We start from the raw sequence: 18,457 nt of genomic DNA, 5'->3' as shown, positions 1-18,457 counted from the left end.
CATCCTTTGCATCTATTTTCTTGTTGTATTGGAATGAGTGGATTTTAGTGCACAGCCTGTGAATGGCAGGGGTGGTTGGAGAGGTGAGGAGAGATGGCTCCTCATTTCACTCCTACTGTCCAGCCAAGCATCAGACCTCAGTGAGATGTTGCAGAGTTGACATCTGGGGCTCCCTTTCCTTCCCCTGGCTATTGATTAGACCCTATGGCACTTTTGTTTGTGAACTTGGCCATGGCAAAGGTGAATGCAGTCTGCTGTCATGAAGGTCTTATCTAGTCCCCAGAGAAGTCACAAAATCCCAGAATCTTCAACTTGAATACAAAATTCAGATAGTGGAACCCCAACCAAAACAAAGAATACCCTTAATAACATAGTAGACAAGTAAAGGAAGTAGGAAGCCCTCCAAAGAGGGGAAACTGAGGAAGTCTATCCCTCTTTGGCATGCGATGCCTACTAACTACCATGGGCTTCTCTAATGAGCTCAGGTGGCATGCTGCCATCTCTTGTATTCCCTTTTCCCCATGCCCCTCAGTTACTGTGCTATTGGAAATAGTACATCTGTCTAGAGTAGGAATGGGGAGTCTTTTTTCTGTGAAGGACCATTTGGATATTTATAACATCATTGTCCGGCCATACAAAATTATCAGCTTAAAAATTAGCCCTGCTATATTTGGTCAAACATTTAATTAATTAATCCCTGAAAAGCTTCTAGCTTTATTGAATTTTAGGTTTCACCTGTGGTTGCTGTGGCAGTGCCAGACTGAATGATTTCATGGGCCTTATATCACCCTCAGGCCAGAGGTTCCTCACCTCTGGTCTAGAGTCAACCATATTGTACCCTTGAAAGTCATCTCAGCAAAATTCCCTGGTACCCTGTTCTGTGCCTGCCTTCTCCTTTTGGGTTTCCAGTCGCCTCTCAGCTTGTACGGACTTGGTTAAGTCACTCAAATCTCCGAGCCTTAGTTTCTTCATCCATAAAATGAAGGGAAGTTAGATGATCTCGAAAGGTCCTTCCAACAGTAAATACTGGATCCTATGATCTCGGAGCTTTCCTGATCCACAAATCAAAACTTACCTTCCTTGTGTCCCATTCTTTGGAGTTTTACTAGATGACTGAAGTAAATTCAATGAGCTCATTTGGATTCATTTGGATAATAGCTTCCTGAGTTTTTCCCTGCACGTAAGATTTTGACTGAACATGGCTCTTCATTGTGTTAACCCCAAACAAGTGAGTATCTGGTTGTGTTTCTTGTTTTTGTTTCTGACCAAGAAACCTTTTGGTTCTCATCAGCTTCAACCATGTGGATGGTTTCCTACAACCTCTGCATGCATCCAGCACAGGCCCAGTCTTAATTGTGGCAGGGGAGGGGCCAGGTGTCATGAAGGGCTGATAATACATAGCAAGGTAGAGAAGGGGACAGGAAAGAAGGGGAAAAACCAAGGGTGATGGTAAAGGAGAAGGGGGAATGGATGCATGTAGATTGCCAGGAGGGGACCTCTTCCCATGCGTGTGTTCAAGCACTACTTCCCACAAAATCCTCTAAATGCTTTCCATGGTACCACCATGTTCATAAGTCCCACAAAGCACCCAGGCAAGAGGATTGTGCTGGTGTCCCTTCCAGTGTTGGAGAGATGGATGGAGCCTTTTCTTGGCAGATTCCTGTCCTATTCAAAGGAAGTTTTAGAGCTTGAGAGGGCCATCTCTTTCCAGAGGTCAAAGCTATCACCAACTCCTCCTCAGGACTCCATATTGCATACTTTCCAAATAGTATTGGAGTGCTCAGGAGAGGGCAGTCACAGAATCATAGACTCTCAGACTTGTAAAGGACTTCAGAAAGGATTCAGAACCATCTTTCCTTCCTTCCCTACAAGATCTCTATATGCCCAGCCTCTCTTTGCTTGGAGACCTCCAGTGAGAAGCCCACTACCTCCCAAGACATTATCTCCTACCCCATATGGGGATACCTCTCCTGGTTTGGAAGTTTTCCCTGACTTCAATCCTGGATTTGCTTCTCTGTGGACCCTATCCTGACAGCCAGACTTCCTACTTCTGTCCCTTGGGGCCAATCAGAACCAGACCAATCCCCCTTGAAGGCGACATTCTGGCAGAAGACAAAGTTTGCAATCCCATCAATGTAGCAGGCTTGTTACTTGTGCCCTCTCTTTAACACCTTTGCCAACAAGTCTACTGCTGCATTGCTTGGTTGTCTGTGCTCCCTTCCTCATCATGAGCTATTTTCAGACCTTAAAAATGCTTACTGGTTAATTTTAGAGTTGCTTATTTTCTTTGCATTCCACATTTGAGTGGGAAAGAATTCTATTATATATGTACCTGGAGGTCCTCAAACTAGGAATAGGTACACCAGCTTGGTATTAATGGAACTCCATTGATTGGAAGTACCTGAAAGGTTGGTATTCTAAGTCATTATTATTACTTACTAGATCCTTAAGAAGCTCATTTGTTTCTATGCTGTGTCAAGGCCTTCTAAGAATCATTACTCTGGGACAAAGTTATGATTGACCCACCCTCGTTACACCCCTGCCCAAGATTACATAGTGAATTAGTGGTAGAAACCAGACCTAGAATTCAGAACTTTTAACCTGCTAATGAGAGCAGTGCCCTTTCCTCAACATTTACTCCCAAGCAACCACTTCAGACCATGTGGTTGAAGGGGCATTGGAAGCACGTTTTTAACAAAAATCATAAAAATCCTTAGTATCTGGAGCTGCTGTGTTTTGCCAAAAATCCCTTCCTGATGGTGAGGCAGCATGATTGAGGGAGAGAGGGATGGCTATAAGGTACAGAAGACCTGAGTTAAAGTCCAGACTTTGACTCAAACTAGTTTTGTGACCATGGATAAGTCTCTTAACATCTCAGTGCCTTAACTAACTTCCTGAGTTTATCCTTCATTTTCAAAGAAGGCCATGACATCAGGGACATGGCTCCATGACATACACATGAATTGAATAGAGTGAGGGGGTGCTGTGCTCAGTCACCAGCCTCATTTTTTCCTCTGGAGCCAGAGACCAGTGACCAGATAAGAATCAGGACAACTGGAGATGACCCTGGATGCCAGGAAATCAGGGATAATTGAGTTGCCCAAGTTCACACAGGTGGTATATGTCTGAGGCCAGATATGAACTTAGGTCTTCCTGACTTCAGGGCTGCTGCTCTATCCCCTGAGTCATCTTGCTGCCCCTTAGATCCTCAGTTACAGATGACTTGCTAGCCAATAGGGGTAGAAAATATTTCCATACTGGTAGTTCCATGCAGAGATGAAATCACAGAACCATCAGAACAATAATATAACCACCACAGCAAAACCCTTCCTCATGGTTTTCTGGAATTAGTAACATTTACTCACTTCTCTGGACTGTTTGTTGGCAAGATTTGGTCTGTCCAGTCCATCTTTTGTTTGGGTATTTTTGGTAGTAGTTAATACCGGGTTAGTCGATTTATTAATAATATATATCAGCAGGAGGATAAAGTGTAACTGGTGACTTAGCGCAGCACCCCCCCCCTCCAATTCAATTCATGTGCTTGTCATGACATCACCTCTCTGATGTCATGGTCTTCTTTGAGAAGGAAGGACAGGCATCATGCATCAGCAGCAAGCTTTTGAAGGCTTCACTGAGGACAGCATGGTCCAGTAGAAGAATGGCCTGGAGGAGAAACCAGAATGCCAGCCAACTTACATTGCTTTCATTTTGGCCATGGCCTAGCTGGTGAGGATTAAGCTCAATCTATGGGATGTATGTGCTCACTGTTTTTGTCAGGAAGAAGTCCCTCAATTGGATGTGTGTTGGAATGGATTGGATTGGGTTGAGTTGAGTTGGATTGGGCCAAGCATTGACCACTCTTTTCTGATTAGCTGATCTTGATGGTAGTGGTAACCATGATTTTAACTATTTTAGCATGGTGGAGTGTCTCTAAGCCCTGCGATCTTAATAGGCCCAGACTTTGTATTAAGATAAAGAACTCTTAGATTATTGAATATATCCATTGTGGCTGAACATCAATATATAAAGGACATACCAACTCAGCTTTGAAAAGCTTTAGGAAAACCTGGGGTGGAGTTCTCAGCATTGCTTTCTGACTTCTTTCGGAACAGGGTGAGGCTGTTGGTAGTATGCTGTATAATAAGCTTGTCCATCTTTCTAAGAGACAGGCAGCTTCAGGCCCTATGGAAGGAAGGAATTACTGGACAAAGGTTGGCTATTATCAGCACAAAACAACATACTTGGTGCCTTTCTGTTTGAATTACTTCCTGATCTATTAGGTCTGAGGCACTACTGATTCTTTTGCCTTCTCAGACCTTCTGAAGACTGATAACTTTATTTAAGACTTCTAAGTGTTTTGCCGGAAGGTTCATGCAATCTTCTCATCCAAGTACTTTAATGACAAGTTACCATTGACTATTTTCTTTGTAGTGACTGGATGGGGAATATAGCAGCTTTTCATAAAAAACAAACTCAGATCCACTGAAATTTTCTTTGACCTCTATCCCCAAGTCCCCCACCCCACTGCAAGCACACATGTGCCATGCTTAATGACAGAAGACAAAGATTGATGAAAAACTCTCTCATGCTTCCTTGTTGCCACAAGATCACATATACTTTCTCCAAGCTTGGCATTTGATTCCATTTACAATCTGGTCTCAGCCTCTCTTTTTAGCCTTATTTTCCATTAGTTTCTCTGCCCCCACCCCTGCCTGCCCCTTCTCCCCCCTCAACATTCTATGTTCTACTTGGTTCACCTACTCAGCAAGAGATCTGGAATCTAGGCTCAGCTCTGCCACTTAATAACCATGGTCTTGGGCCCTCTCTGACTTTCATTTTTCTTATGTGTTTAATGAGAGGATTATACTGGATGACCTCCATGGTGGTCTCCATGTTTTTTCCAGTGCTGCCATTGTCTGCATCATCAAACTGCTCCCCTAAAGCTGATCAGAAGCAAAAGGGAACTGCTTCTGGGGGTGGGGATGTAGTCAGGGGGGTGATGAGTCTCTGGACCACCAAGCAATGACTTTCTGTGGGAACAGTCAATCAAGTGATTGTATGGAAAGAGCTTTGCAAACCTTCCAGGGCTAGATAAATCTCATTTGATATTATTATTGGTTCTTGTTTCAATGTTGCTGACTGGCATCCTATTCATATACCTTGCTAGCAGGTAAACAATTTCCAGGGAGCTTGGGAAGTGAGGCCAAGAAGTGTTCTTCAGGGTGTGTGTGTGTGTGTGTGTGTGTGTGTCTGTCTGTCTGTCTGTCTGTCTGTCTCCATTATACAATTTGTAAGAAAAAAATGTGATGATTGATGAATTCTGGTTAGTTCAACTGACAAATGAGCACCTATCTGGGCCAAATTCCAAGTGTTCTAACTTTGTTGCCCTCATAAATGGGGAAAGGGGAGGGAGGGAGGAGGAGGAGGCTATGAATGACACAGGCTAAGGTCCTGGGGCCTTCCCTTGAAGAAGTGTTTCTCTTAATGTGAGTAGCAGCTTCTTCCTACCAATACAAGTTAAAAACATCCTTAAGGTTAAGCTTATGGTATCCATCCAGAAACAACTGGCAAATGGACTGGATGCTGTTATTGGAAGGAGGAAGACCCAAAGTCAAATACTACCACTGACACTAGCTGGGGAGTGGTTGGCTAGTCATTCTTCTTTATTAGCCTCCATTTCTTTATCTGTAAAATATGGGTCATAAAGTCCTGTCTCACAAGTTATTCTGAGGCTTCTAGGACCTACTTCTAGGAAGCACTTTGCAAACTTGAAAGCACCAAAGAAATACTTTCTTCACTATCCTTTGGGTTTACATGGTACATGGATAGGGTGGACCATTCTCCCCAAACCAACTGGGCATATGGTCCCTCCCATCCCTGGTGCCTAGGCCAAGCCAGGGAAGACCACTGTTAATCTCTATACTCTCAAGACCTGCCTTTTTTTCTCAAAAGAGAGTTCCTCCCCTCCCCCAATAGGATAATCTTCTCCTCCTTCCTCCCCTCTGTCCCTGATTACCAGCCCTTCTCTCAGATTCTATGAGCAGGAGCTCTCATTTGTAGAAGTCTTTCAAGTGGCCTAAATGCTGGCCATACATTAGTTCCTTTTATTCTTGCAACAAGTCTGGGGACCAGCTGCCATTTACTGTATTTCACAGACCAGTGAAGGGGTTTGCTTGCCCAGGGCTTCCCAGGCTACCCCACAGGATCACAGATGGAAACCTGGAAGGGACATTTGAGGTAGTTCCATTCAATTCAAAAACCATTTATTTAGCATCAGCTACAGGTAATCTATATCTGAGGATACAAACAGAAAAAAATAAAGCCAACCAGGTTCTGCCCATGATGGTTTAGTGTAGCCCTCTTATTTCACAGATGAGGTAACTGAGGTTCAGAAAAGTCATGTTCAAGGTCCTGCTGGCTGCTGAGTTTCAGGGCTGGCATTTGAACTCTTTTATCACAGGACCATAGATTTTGAGCTACAAGGGACCTTACTGATTGATTATCTGCTATGAAGTTTCTGGTACTGATGCTAGGCAGTGGAAGTAGTCCTTGTTTGAGCCTTGAGAGCTGCCATTCTTCTTGTATTCTCCAGAATGGGAAGCTGGGGTCCTTTGTCCTGCTGTACTTTATCCTGAGGGCAGGAGTGGGATGAGGAGCAGATGTCAATTTCCCACTTGTCAGTTCCAGGTAGCAAGAGGCCCTGGCTGGCCCTTCCAGCCAGGTGCATCATCAGCCGTAATTTGGCTGTCACTGTTGTATCCATCCCCTTGATCCCATAGGGATTTATTTCACAGCTGGTTGGGTTTTCAGAAGCATTCAACTGGGAGGTGTCATTGCCTTTTCCCTCTCCCCATCCCTGTGATGGGTCTGCTAATAATCATGAGGAGGACAAATAAATGCTCCCTCCCCAACCCTTTGGAGCAGACCTACCTGGCTCAGTTTAGCCTGACTGTGCTTTCAGCTGGCCTGAAGGAGATCAGGAGACAGTCCCCAGTCTATCCTACAAATGGGTGTCTTCTTCCTGGGACTAAGTTAGCCTTGAGGCCTTTTTCCTAATGGTTGAACTATGTCTCCTCAGCCAAAGCTCCTAGAGGCTGTGTCCCCACTCCCCCAGTGCATCTGGTCCCATAGCCTCCCATCTCAAACTATGAATAGGGCAGGGCAAAAATAATTTTCAGGGCAATTTCTTAGACTTCTTCACAAACAAAACAAGTCAGATCACCATATAGAAGGCATGACTTGCTATGTCGGCTGCTGTGCTTGGGAGGTTCCAGGCTTTGTTAGCCAAGGCTCTGGAGATAGTGATGGTTTTCACAGCTGCTTTCTTTTTTCCCTGCTCTTCCCAAGGAGGGCAGGAGGGCTAGGGACCCAATGAACATTTGGGGCAGAAATTTCCAATGATTTTGGTTCCAGTGAGTATGAGTTTGTATATGTATATGTGTGTCTATGGGTCTATTTTACCTTTCTACCCCTGCTCCCCCATCCAAGATTTTCTATAAATGTTAAGCTGCTCATATTTTTGGTGCATTGTATGATGTGATGGGAATTTTTATTAGCTAAACCTTGTGCTAGAATGTGGTAGAAATACAAATGTAACCAGAAAGCCGAGGTGCTAAACACCCCATGGAAAATGAATGGGGAGTATGGGTGGGCAGAAGGAAGCTCTGAAGCTGGACTCTCATGAGGTCTGTCCCTCTGACAAGGAGGGTCCCAGAGCAGGCTTAGCCCTTGATGACCTTGATCTGGAAAGGCCTTTCAAAGTCGGAGCCCTAGACACCTACCCCTTCTGCATCAGATTCCAAATATTCTCTGTTCTGCAGCTACCTGTGAGAAACCCAGCTTGAGGCAAACTACACTGAGGAATGGGAGAGGAGATAAAATCCACAGTCAGATATGGTGCACCAGGCATCAGTATTTAAACCTCAGCCCTGTCTATTGGGGAGTGGGAAGAGAAGAAAAGGGAGCTGCTGGCATGGGCAAGCTAAGGCAGAGCTGAGCAGAAGGCAAAGATGTCTATCTGCCTCCAGCTTTAGGGGAATCAGTTCTAGAAATGGCCTGCTGCCACGAAGACCTCCACCCTGCCCTTTGATTGGGCATTGGAGGGTAGGTCGTCAATGGGGGTATGTCAAAGTGTGGGAGAAGAGGAATGAACAGGTTTTTTTAAAAAAAAAAAACACATTGTAAGGAAAACCTCACTATAGATGGCCTGCCCAGCTTCTGTTGGATAAAGCTTCCAATACGCTGCCTTTGAGCCTGGCTGCTTGATAACAAAAACGCTGACTAGCAGCACTGCGACACTCTGGACAAACCTTTTTTTTAAATATATTTCTCATCATACCTTGTTTCCTTTTCGGTTTTGGTTCCATCAGCAGTAGGAACAGCAGCCCAAATAAAAAGGATGGGGAGGGAAGACTCCTATATGACCTGTTAGCAATCCCTTGCCTAATGCTTGGTCCAAACTCAATAGAAGTCTGATTCTTGGAAGATGACAGATATTTCTGAGTAGGCCCTGAATTGGGGCCTGAGAAACTAGAAAATGGGGCATCTCAATGGATACTAAAAGAAAGGCTGATGGAAGTGACCTTTTCCTTTCCTTTTTTTTTTAAACAGATCAAAATGAAAGCTTTCATTGCCGGGAAGAATGCCGCATTCTTGGTCACTCTGACAGGTGCTGGATGCCCCGCAACCCTCTTCCTACTCGGGCCAAGTCCCCAGATCGTGGAAGAAACATCATCACTCTGTCTATTGAAGCCACCGCCGCTGATGTTGAGGTTTACGAAGACTGCACGACCAAGAGGACTTTTGCAACCTTTGGCAAGGATGTGAGTGACCACGCGGAGGAGCGTTCTGCTCAGAAAGGCAAGAGAGCAGCAGAACTGGCCATTTGCAGCCCCAAGGTCACCAGTGCCATCCGTGAAGCAGGCAATGGTTGCGAAGCCATCAGCCCGGTCACTTCACCTCTCCATCTGAAGAGTTCTCTACCTGCCAAGCCAACGATGGTCACCTACAGTGCCATCATCCACTGCCCTGCTACCCACACCGTGGAGCCATTCCCGAACAATGGGCCTTCTCGTCCCACTGAAGCCGAACCGCGTGGAGCTGATAGTGAGAAGGTGGTGCGAGAAGTCAACCCTCTCCTTCCAGAAAGTCCAGAGAAAGAGTCCCCCGGAGCCAAGAGGCTGAAGGATATTGTGCTGTAGGCTGGCACATGCAGAAGAGGAGCAACCATGGCGATCGATACACAGAACAACCATGGTGAAATATGTGCAAATCAACCAGCTCAACAGCTTTTTAGTGGCTCACCATTGCCTGTATTTCAAAGCTTTCCCTAAGTGTATTGTTTGTTTGTGAATGATACTGTCATAATGTGACAATCCCTCTTGTTTCAACAGGAAACTGAGGTGTTCATTTGGAGCAAATTAGCTTTGGTTTCTGGGGGCCTTGGGGTGGGACAAAGGTAAAACAAATTGAGTTGTAAGAAGTATTATGTCTTAAGTATTTTGGATTTCTATATTTTTCTATAGTAAAATTATAATGTAAATGACTATTGTTTGTGGAGCCAAAACTAGCCCAAAGTGCACCTAGGGCAGACTTAGTTGGAGAAGGGAGAGGTACAGAGCACAATCTAAAGGGAGGAAGAAGGCATTTCAGAAGAGATGCCATAGTGACAGATCAGGGCCAGCTGCTGTTCATGGCTCTTAAGGACCTTGATGGAGAGAAACAGGGGACAGCAGTCACCATGAGGAGGAAGCACACCCTCATGTGAGTACTGTGGACTAAAGGAAGGCTCGTGCATCCTATTCTAGTTGCGGCTCGGGTTATTTGTAAAGGATTAAAAAAAGAAAACAAAAAGAGAACAAAAAAAACAAAAAAACAAACAAACAAAAAAAAACAAACAGAACACTGCTATCTGGACATTTAATCAACACACCAATGTCTCCATTTGGCAGACAGCGACTGGCTGTTTCCTAGACACTGTACTACCAGGAATTCAATGACTTCAAGTTGAATCCCTACAAGGATCTTGGAAAACTCACGCACTTAATGATGTTGCTAGTTTCCCATGGACACCTGCCCACAAAGAAGACTCCGTTTGTTGTCACTTGATTACTATTCTCTGATTCAGTGTTTCTCATGATCACACTTGTGGTGATGGCAATGGACTTTAAAAATTGTGTTTCAAAAAGAAGATACAGTTCCCTGAACTGGCAGCCACACCATCAGGTACTGCACCCAGAGATGGAAAACTTGGGGAAAATGGCACATTTCTGAGCCTATGTAATGAATGATGGCTCATCATTTGCAGTCTTGTTCACAGAGCGGAATTGGAAAGAGGCATTTTCGGATAGTTGGTTACCTAATTTGTGGGTGTCAGAAATACTCTGCTGAAAGTTTTATGAGATCCGTTTTTCTAATTTTTAGACACTGAGCAGGAAAAGTTGTTTCCTGAACTCCTTGGTTCCCAAGTTCCACTATTCCCTGTCTCCAATCATCTAAAACTCAAAATGACTGAATCTATTTAGAGAGAGAAATTAGCATGTCTTTAGACCCACACTTCCTGATTCAGTGTTCCCCAATCATGATTGGAATTAGTTTGCATAGCTCATCATGGGCCTGAAATTTGAAATCTTATTTTTCTATACCTTGGGCTTCTAAATAGGGATAGAGTAAGTAATAGAAAGCATAACATTTAAGCCAACCTAGGGGAAACAGCAACATTACTAATCAAATTTATGTGCCTTCCATATGGAGAAAATTGAAAGTTAGGCTTTTTGGAATGAGCACATTTCGGGGTGATTAAAGATTTGAACATGAATGAAGACACTCAAATGAAAACCCATGAAATTGACTTAGCTTAAAAAAACAACCATAGGCTAGAGTTTATAACCTAGACTTTTTTTTCCCCTTTTAACCAAACTGACCATTTTTTTTACCATTTTCTACAATTGTTTCCTCCCCATTTTCTTTTATTAATTTGCTTAATTCTCAGCTCATTCATTGTGTTTCCTAGCCAAAGGATTGTGTGTGTGTGTGTTTAACCCAAGTGTTCATTATTTAAAACAAAACAAAACAAACCAGATCCCATCTTCTCTCTGCCTTGAACTTCGAAGGACAAGAGTTCTTTCTCCATGACCAAGTGTTCCTATTCCTCTTTTCATTAGTGTCAATGACTGAATTTCACTGGAGTGCCCAGACTGAAGGCTTCCTGAGGTCAGGGCACAAACATCCAAATGAGATTGTTCTTTCTTCTTTTTGAGGTTAAGGTAGATCAGTTAAATATATTCCACCATCTGTGTGGGGTTTTGTTTTGCTTTTTTGTCCACGTTTTTTGCCTTTGTTCATCACTAAGAATGTTTTATCTATCTGGTAGTGGTAGGGGGATAGTGGGGCAGAGGGAGGGGGGATAAAGAGTTTCCCAAGGAATCTCTAGTGAAACTGTTGAATACTACTACCTCATGCAAATTACATAGCCTCAAATTTTCCTCTGAAACTGACCCAATTAGAGATCAATCACCATGCCATCTACATGTTTTTGTTCTCACTGGATTTCATTCTCTGCTGCTCCCATGTTCTTTTCTTTTTCATTTATTTCCTTCCACTGGCAGCCCGCTGACATTGAAATCTTAGGAAATTTATTTTCTTTAGCAATTGACCCATTCTGTTAGAGTAATAGAAGCGAGAAGCCTTCCTCCCTCCCACCATCATCTTTTTTTTTAAGTTCCTAGTGCTGCCTGTAAAATGTAGATTGTGTTCTACTATCTATACTGATATTAGGTTGTTAGCTACCACTTTGAAGTCAGATGTGGCAGTCTTTCCACAGCTGTAGCTCCCACTATGCTCAGTGGGCTCTAGGGAGATACAGAGGTTACAGAAAAAGAGAATGCTAAGTGTAACTTTCTGTGGTTGCTGAGCCATGGAGACCACTGGCTGCCATGCCTCTTACCAGCAGAGTCGAAAATGGTTGGATCAGCTGTGACAGGATTTTTGTCCCTTTTTCTCCCCCCCTCCCTTTTTTCTCCCCATTGTGTCTTAGAAATCCAGTTTTCGCTTTAGAGGCTTGTCCTCTCTCCTTACCTAGATGCCTTTGTTTCTACTCAATCATATGGATCTCTCCATGGACAATCAGAGAAGTTGTGGCTTCCAAGCCCTCAACTGAGCATAGTAAGGCACAAAAAATAGCCTTTTTCCCAACTGCCCTACATGACCCTCCCAGGAAACCTCAAATATCTAGAAAGGCTTTTGCAACCAGGTAAAACCAGGCTGTGATGGCTAACCAGAATGGTGTGCAAGGAATCCTGAGTGGGTGTGGTAATTGATGTGTTTTCTTCTCCTTGCTCCTTCACATGCCTAATGAAAGGCTATAAAGAGCAAAGGGCCAAATATCCCCAGTCTTCTCTCCCCTTTCTCCCTTTCACACCCTCATCCCTAAACCATGCCACATACCTTAACATGAGAGAAGGATTTCAGCTCCCAAAGCATCAGGAGCCCCTGTTCCATTTAATCTGATGTCCAACTGGGAGTTGAAAAGCAGAAATGTTCTCTTACCAACAGCCTTGGGTATCTCCTTAGGCTGGAAGCGCCTTTGTACAATATGGAGATTTTTAATTTCAGTTTAATTGATATTTTTCCCAACTCTGGGAATATGATATATGGGGACAAAGGAGTAGAAAACCATGCCACATGGATTCTCTTACTTTCTTTCCCCTATAATGAGTAGTAAAGTATGAACCTGGTCAGATGAAGCCTCCCTCATCCCTGCCACCCTACCAAAAAACAATGGGTGACATTACCACCAACCTTCTTGCTGTACAGATGATGGACACAAGGAACCCACAGTTCATCTTGAAGGAACAAACCTACTGACTAGAGCTATCGACAAGAGAGATGTCGATTCATGAATTCCATAGGCGACAACACACTGGCTTCCAGTCAATAAATGCTTGAGGAAACATAGCGTGAGACATAACAATGGGGCCACCCAGCAGTGTTTCCCCTTGAGACATCGCCAAGGGTATCTCCCAATACCCATCTTTTAGCATGGGATTGGGAGGAGTTCTGTTTCTTTTATTTCCCCATTTAGCTCTATGATCATTCAGAAGCTAAATTAAGGTAGTATTGAGCGGAAATCGGAAAAACAAAGGCGATTTGGGGCAAGGCCCAGAGACATGGGGGATAGCTGGGCCTTTGGGGATCTTGAAAGATTTAATGTATATTATAGCTCTAATTGTAAGTGTAATTTCAATTTAGCTTTATGAGATTCATTTTGGTGGTGACTTTTTTCCCAAAGCATTTCTTTCTGGCAAATCTGGTCCACTCCGCTATTTATCCAGGGCAGTAAGGCCCTCACTCTGCATAGCTAGCTTTGAAAACTGGCATAAACAAGCTTAAGAAGTCCATTGTATACAATCCTCGTGTTTGCCTACTTGGTGAAGTTCCATTTAGGAAGTCATTTCATGAGTCAAATTGTATTCTTACACAGAAGTCTACTGCAACACTGTTTTTTGGGTTTATTCTTCTCAAGTATATACAAGGTGATATACAAAGGGGGGATGTGTGGGTGGGGCTGGGACTGGGTGGCTTTATATTCAATATTAAATCCATGAGAGCTTAATGCATTGTCCTAATGGAGTTGTTGCAGTGAATCCCTGTTTATTGTGAGACTGGAGATGACCTGTGGGTCACTTGTTGTACAACTGTCAATTACTTTTTAAAGTTGAAAACAAGTTGCTTTCGTGAAGAACATGTTGTCTGATCAATGTTGGAAAAAAAATTAAAAAACTCTTGGTAAAAAATAAATAAATAAATAAATCACATGCAAAAAAATTATTTGTTGGAGTGAAGATGTGTTGCCCGTCATGGGTGGAAAATGTCTGTTAATCTCACTGCACTGGTTTAAAAAAGACACACAAAGCAATTGTTCAACCAATTGAACTAATAGTTACGGCCAAACTTATTTAAAACAAAAACAAGAAATCACCGACTCTCCTTACAACACTGTTTAGGTGGGTTTTTCTATCAGTACCAGCTGAAATAAGTTGGGACAGAAGAGAATGACCAAGAATTAGACTGGTCTATGAGGGCTATCTGGTCATTCGAGTATTCATTGCAGGAGTTATGATGCCAGTGGCTTCCTCCTCCAGTGAGGGGAATGAGCCTGGAGAAGTGATTACTGTTTTTCCAGTCAAACCAGGATGCAGTTGTGGGCTGTCACCGGGGTACATCTCCTCATCCAATAGCCTCTGTGACTAATTATTGGAAAACTAAATTGTGTTGTATACTGACTTGGGTGTTATGTACATTTTCTTCACAATCAAGTCCTCGTAAGTGAAAATGAATCACTATTCTTCTTTATGAAGATGATAAAAAAGCAGCTTTATTAAATTATTACAGTTATGGTGTCACACTGCTTCTTTTAATCTGGTGGTTTTCCTCCTAAATGTGGTTTTTCTTAGCTCTGAGAATTCAGTGCACTTTCATATCAAGGCAATTATTGAAAAAAAAATCTTTGTTTGCTAAAATGTTATTTGAGTGAGCAACCTGGAGAGAGGTGATGATTGGGAAGGGCTCTTGGGCTGAGTTTAGACTGGGGGGAACAGGCACATATCTAGGGTGGGGTCATCAGAGCTTTGTCCTAGGACATTGACAGCTCCTTCCTTTCCTAGGGAACAAGTGATACAACTCTTGTCAGAGAACATCACAGCCCAGCCCATTGACCTCCACACTGCCTCAGTATCCTCTGCACTCACACTTCAGGGCCTTACCTTCTCTCCCATTGGAAATGCCACTGGTGCCAAAATTGCTACTTATGGCCCTGCTAGGGAGTCTTAATTCTCTAAGTATAGCAATTACCCAAAGCTGTCAGTCATACATCTCCTGTCCAGTATTTCTTTTCTTTCATCTTTCTTTCCTTTTTTTTTGCGGCAATGAAGTTAAGGGACTTGCCCAAGGTCACATAGCTAGAATGTATCAAGTGTCAGACTGAAATTTAACTCAGGTCCTTTTGACTCCAGGGTCAGTTCTCTATTTACTGTATTTCTTTTCTTTTCAAAATATGTTTTCCCATTTGTTTTTCCATCATAGTCATATGCAGTTAAAGCTTCTCTAACACCCAATGAGCAAAATGTAGCCTCTCCCTTCTCCCATCCCTACACCACATGCCCAACACCACATCACCAAGGAGTAAAGGTACATTTCAAAGAAGATAAAACCTGGAGCTGGTATAGGATATCACTTCATTGACTCCCAGACCAGTGCAGAGACCCAAGATGTTTTTGAAAGATTCCCCTCTTACCTTTTCCATCCTGCACAGTCCCCACCTTGGGAAGGGGAAGAATATCTTACCTTCCTTTGGCAGGCTAGTCGGACGGAAAGGACTTTTCCAGAGAGCCATCCACCTCTCCTGGGCCTGTAATTGTTTCCTTAGAAGAAGATCTTAGAAGGAGGCCTGTTTCAGTCCAGTTTGATCATTAAACAAAACAAGTAATCCAGTTTGCTTTCAAAGAGGAAGACAAAGGAGGGGAAAAGAAAAATTTCTAGACTTCTACCTAGAACAAGTTCCCTGAAGAATTCATGGAAAGATTGGTGAGAATTAGCCAAGGCTGGCATCAGAGGACAGAAGAGCAAGGAAGGTCAGCAAATGATGGCAGGGGCTCCTTTGGCCTGGAAAGTAATAGGACAGGAGTGGTTCCAGTTCCAATGTTACCTGGTGGTGAGTAGCTCAGAGACACTAGACCTGACTTTAAAATGACGCTATATTCTTAGAAGAAAAGTAGAAAGACAGAACCCAAGAAAAAGTGAAGTCGTGTCCCTAATTCAAGGGAGGAAAGGGTTTTTTAAACTGCTCCATCAAATCATTTCTGAGCCATTTGGGGCCTATAAACCCAAAGGCCATGGGACTCTCCACCATCTTGTGCCATGAGGAGTGAGGCTCAACTGTGGAGTCAGTGGCCCTGTCTTGGATAACACGCACTCTTTGGACCCCACCCCCAAAACACTGGCTATTGGCCTGCATTGCCCAGCTTTGCTTCTGAGGAAGCAGAATCTCAGAAACTCTCTGACTGATCCTGCTCCCTCCCTCCCTCTCTCCCTCACTCTAGGGAGTGTCCAGAATCATCCCCTGCACACCTCCTCCCCAGGCGCCAAGGTGCTGGGCCTCAGCAGAGTCCAAGCCCCTCTGCTTCAAGTCACTGTCCATATGGTATTTTTGTAGTAAACGGGCATGTGAAGCAATGAGAACCATAGCAAATGAAGTCAAGTGAAGAATGAGAACAGGCAAGGCCTCAGAGGTCGTCTAGACCAAATTCCTCATTTGACAGAAAAGAAAACAACCCTAGTGAAGAGAAAGGACACACTCCAGATCACACAGCTAGTAAGTGACAGAGCCATGATCAATCCCAAAGTCTGCCCACTTCACTATGCTGCCTTCAGGGGAAGTGCCATCTTGGCTCACTAACCCTGTCTCCCTGGGTCATCTTGGATACATCCCTTCTACATCATGACTGTGATTTTCCCCAAACTAGAGTCCAGAAGAGTCCATCCTTCCCACCTCCTTTCAACTTAGGGATCCTATGGAGAGCATCCTAGGAAGCAAAAGGCCAGCCTCACCAGCTGCCTCCCTCATTTGCTCGGATGGTGAGATGCCAGCCACTAGCAAGGCCTAATTCCCCGCTTTCCTTACTGGAAACAAAGAAATGAGCCATAAAAGCCAGAGATCCAGAGAAAAAGATAGAGACAGAAAGAAGATATATATATATATATATATATATATATATATCTGTATATATATACATATATATATGTATATATATATGTGTGTGTGTGTGTGTGTGTCTATCCACATTCATATGCAGAACAAATGAAGCAAGTTTTCTAAAAAAGTCTGACTGTTCTCAGTGGGTCTGTTGGAAGCCCCCTTTCCTTGCTTCAACTTGAGGGCCCCAATTGGACAATGTGGTTTTTCACTTAAATTCACTCAGAAGATTTCAAGTGTCTACTATGTGCCAGACTCTGGGAATACAAAGAAATGTAAGAGTCCTGGCACAACAAGAAGTTCCCTTCCACCTTGGGGTTGGGACAGCATGTACATTGAAAAGCAGATATACCCTATTTACCAATTATTTCTGTTTCACCTCTGCCTCTTCATAGCTGTGTGACTCTGGGCAGGTCACTTAACTTCTCAGTCCTTGAGATAATTAGTTACAGAGAAGGCACTGACTTGTATTGGTAGAGGGAGTTTCCTAAGACAATGCCAGTTCAGGTCCAAGGTTTATCCTTATGTGAAGTAAATACAAAGTAATTGTGGTGGCTGGGCTGCAGGAAAGGCCTCATGTTGGAGATGATCCTCACCTTAAGCGGTGAGAGAGGGGCTAGAGATTCTAAAAGGCCTGGGTGAGGAGGGAGTGTCCTGTAGACACAAGGGGACACAAAGGCACAGAAGTGTGGGGGGGAACAAATCCTTCCCTCCTCTCCATATCCTTTGGCTAAGTGTGGCCGTCCCAGAAGCCTCTGTCCTGAGCCCTCTTCCCTTCTCTTTCTGTACTCTCCCTTGGTGATTTCATCAGCTCCTGGGGGTTTAATTATCATCTCTATGCAGATGACTCTCGAGCCTCTATATAGAACCCTAATCTCTCCCTTGAGAGATGGTATGAAGTTGTAGTGGATAGAGAGCCAGCCTTGGAGTTTGCAAGACTGACATTTGAGGTCAGCCTCTGCCATATGCCAGCTGTGGGATGAAGGCAAGTGATTTTTTCCAACCCTCAAAGCAACTCTCTTTTAAGAAGCTATGTTGTGAGTTGCCAGTCTGCAGGGGTGGAGATTTCTAACACCAGTTCCCTACATGGAGGAGACCACAGTTCTACACACCCCCAAAACACCTCTCCCCTGAGCCCCAGAGTTATAATACCAACTATCTGTTGGACCTCTTTGCCCCGGTGCCTCACTGGCAGCTCCGACTGACCATATCCAACACAACTGACTGCATCCAACATGGATCACATCTTTCCTACAAACTCATCCTTCCTGCAGACTTCCCTCTTGGCGTTGCCAGGCTCACCCAGTTTCTACACTTGACTCTTTTTCATTCCCCAGAGCCAATCAGTTGCTAAACCTGGCTGATTTTACTGCCCAGCAGCTCATTTATCCATCCCTTTCTCTCGATTTATAATGCCATGACTCTAGTCCAGGCCCCTCTCACCACTCATGAGAACTATTAAAGCCTCCTGATTTGTCCCCCACTCTTTATTTACCCTCTCAATAACTGCTAAACTGATTCCTGAAACAGAGATCTGACCATGGCATTCTCCTGCTCAAGTATCTTCACTGGCTCCCTGTTTGCACTAGGATAAAATACAATCTTTGAAGCCTGGCATTTAAAGTCCTCCATAATCACTCTCTTTCCAGGTTTGTTTCAATTACTCTTCTTCAGGGATGTCAGAGGCAGCTCAGTCTAGAAGGTAAA

At 43.8% G+C, this 18,457-nt stretch overlaps 1 protein-coding gene across 2 annotated transcripts in view; it reads left to right on the top strand.

The window, feature by feature from the left end:
* Positions 1-13,886, top strand: part of PCDH19 (protocadherin 19) — a 119,275-nt gene extending 105,389 nt beyond the window's left edge. For both annotated transcript variants that reach the window (XM_074202221.1, XM_074202220.1), the window contains exon 5: positions 8,611-13,886. In XM_074202221.1, coding sequence (XP_074058322.1) covers positions 8,611-9,200 — 590 coding nt within the window. In that variant the 3' untranslated portion in view covers positions 9,201-13,886. The remainder of the gene's footprint in view (positions 1-8,610) is intronic.
* Positions 13,887-18,457: the final 4,571 nt, after the last annotated feature.

The sequence above is a fragment of the Macrotis lagotis genome, chromosome X, assembly GCF_037893015.1.
Source record: "Macrotis lagotis isolate mMagLag1 chromosome X, bilby.v1.9.chrom.fasta, whole genome shotgun sequence".
Classification (NCBI taxonomy): Eukaryota; Metazoa; Chordata; class Mammalia; order Peramelemorphia; family Peramelidae; genus Macrotis; species Macrotis lagotis.
Note: the sequence above shows the minus strand (reverse complement) of the source record. Positions and strands in the feature narration are given on the sequence as shown.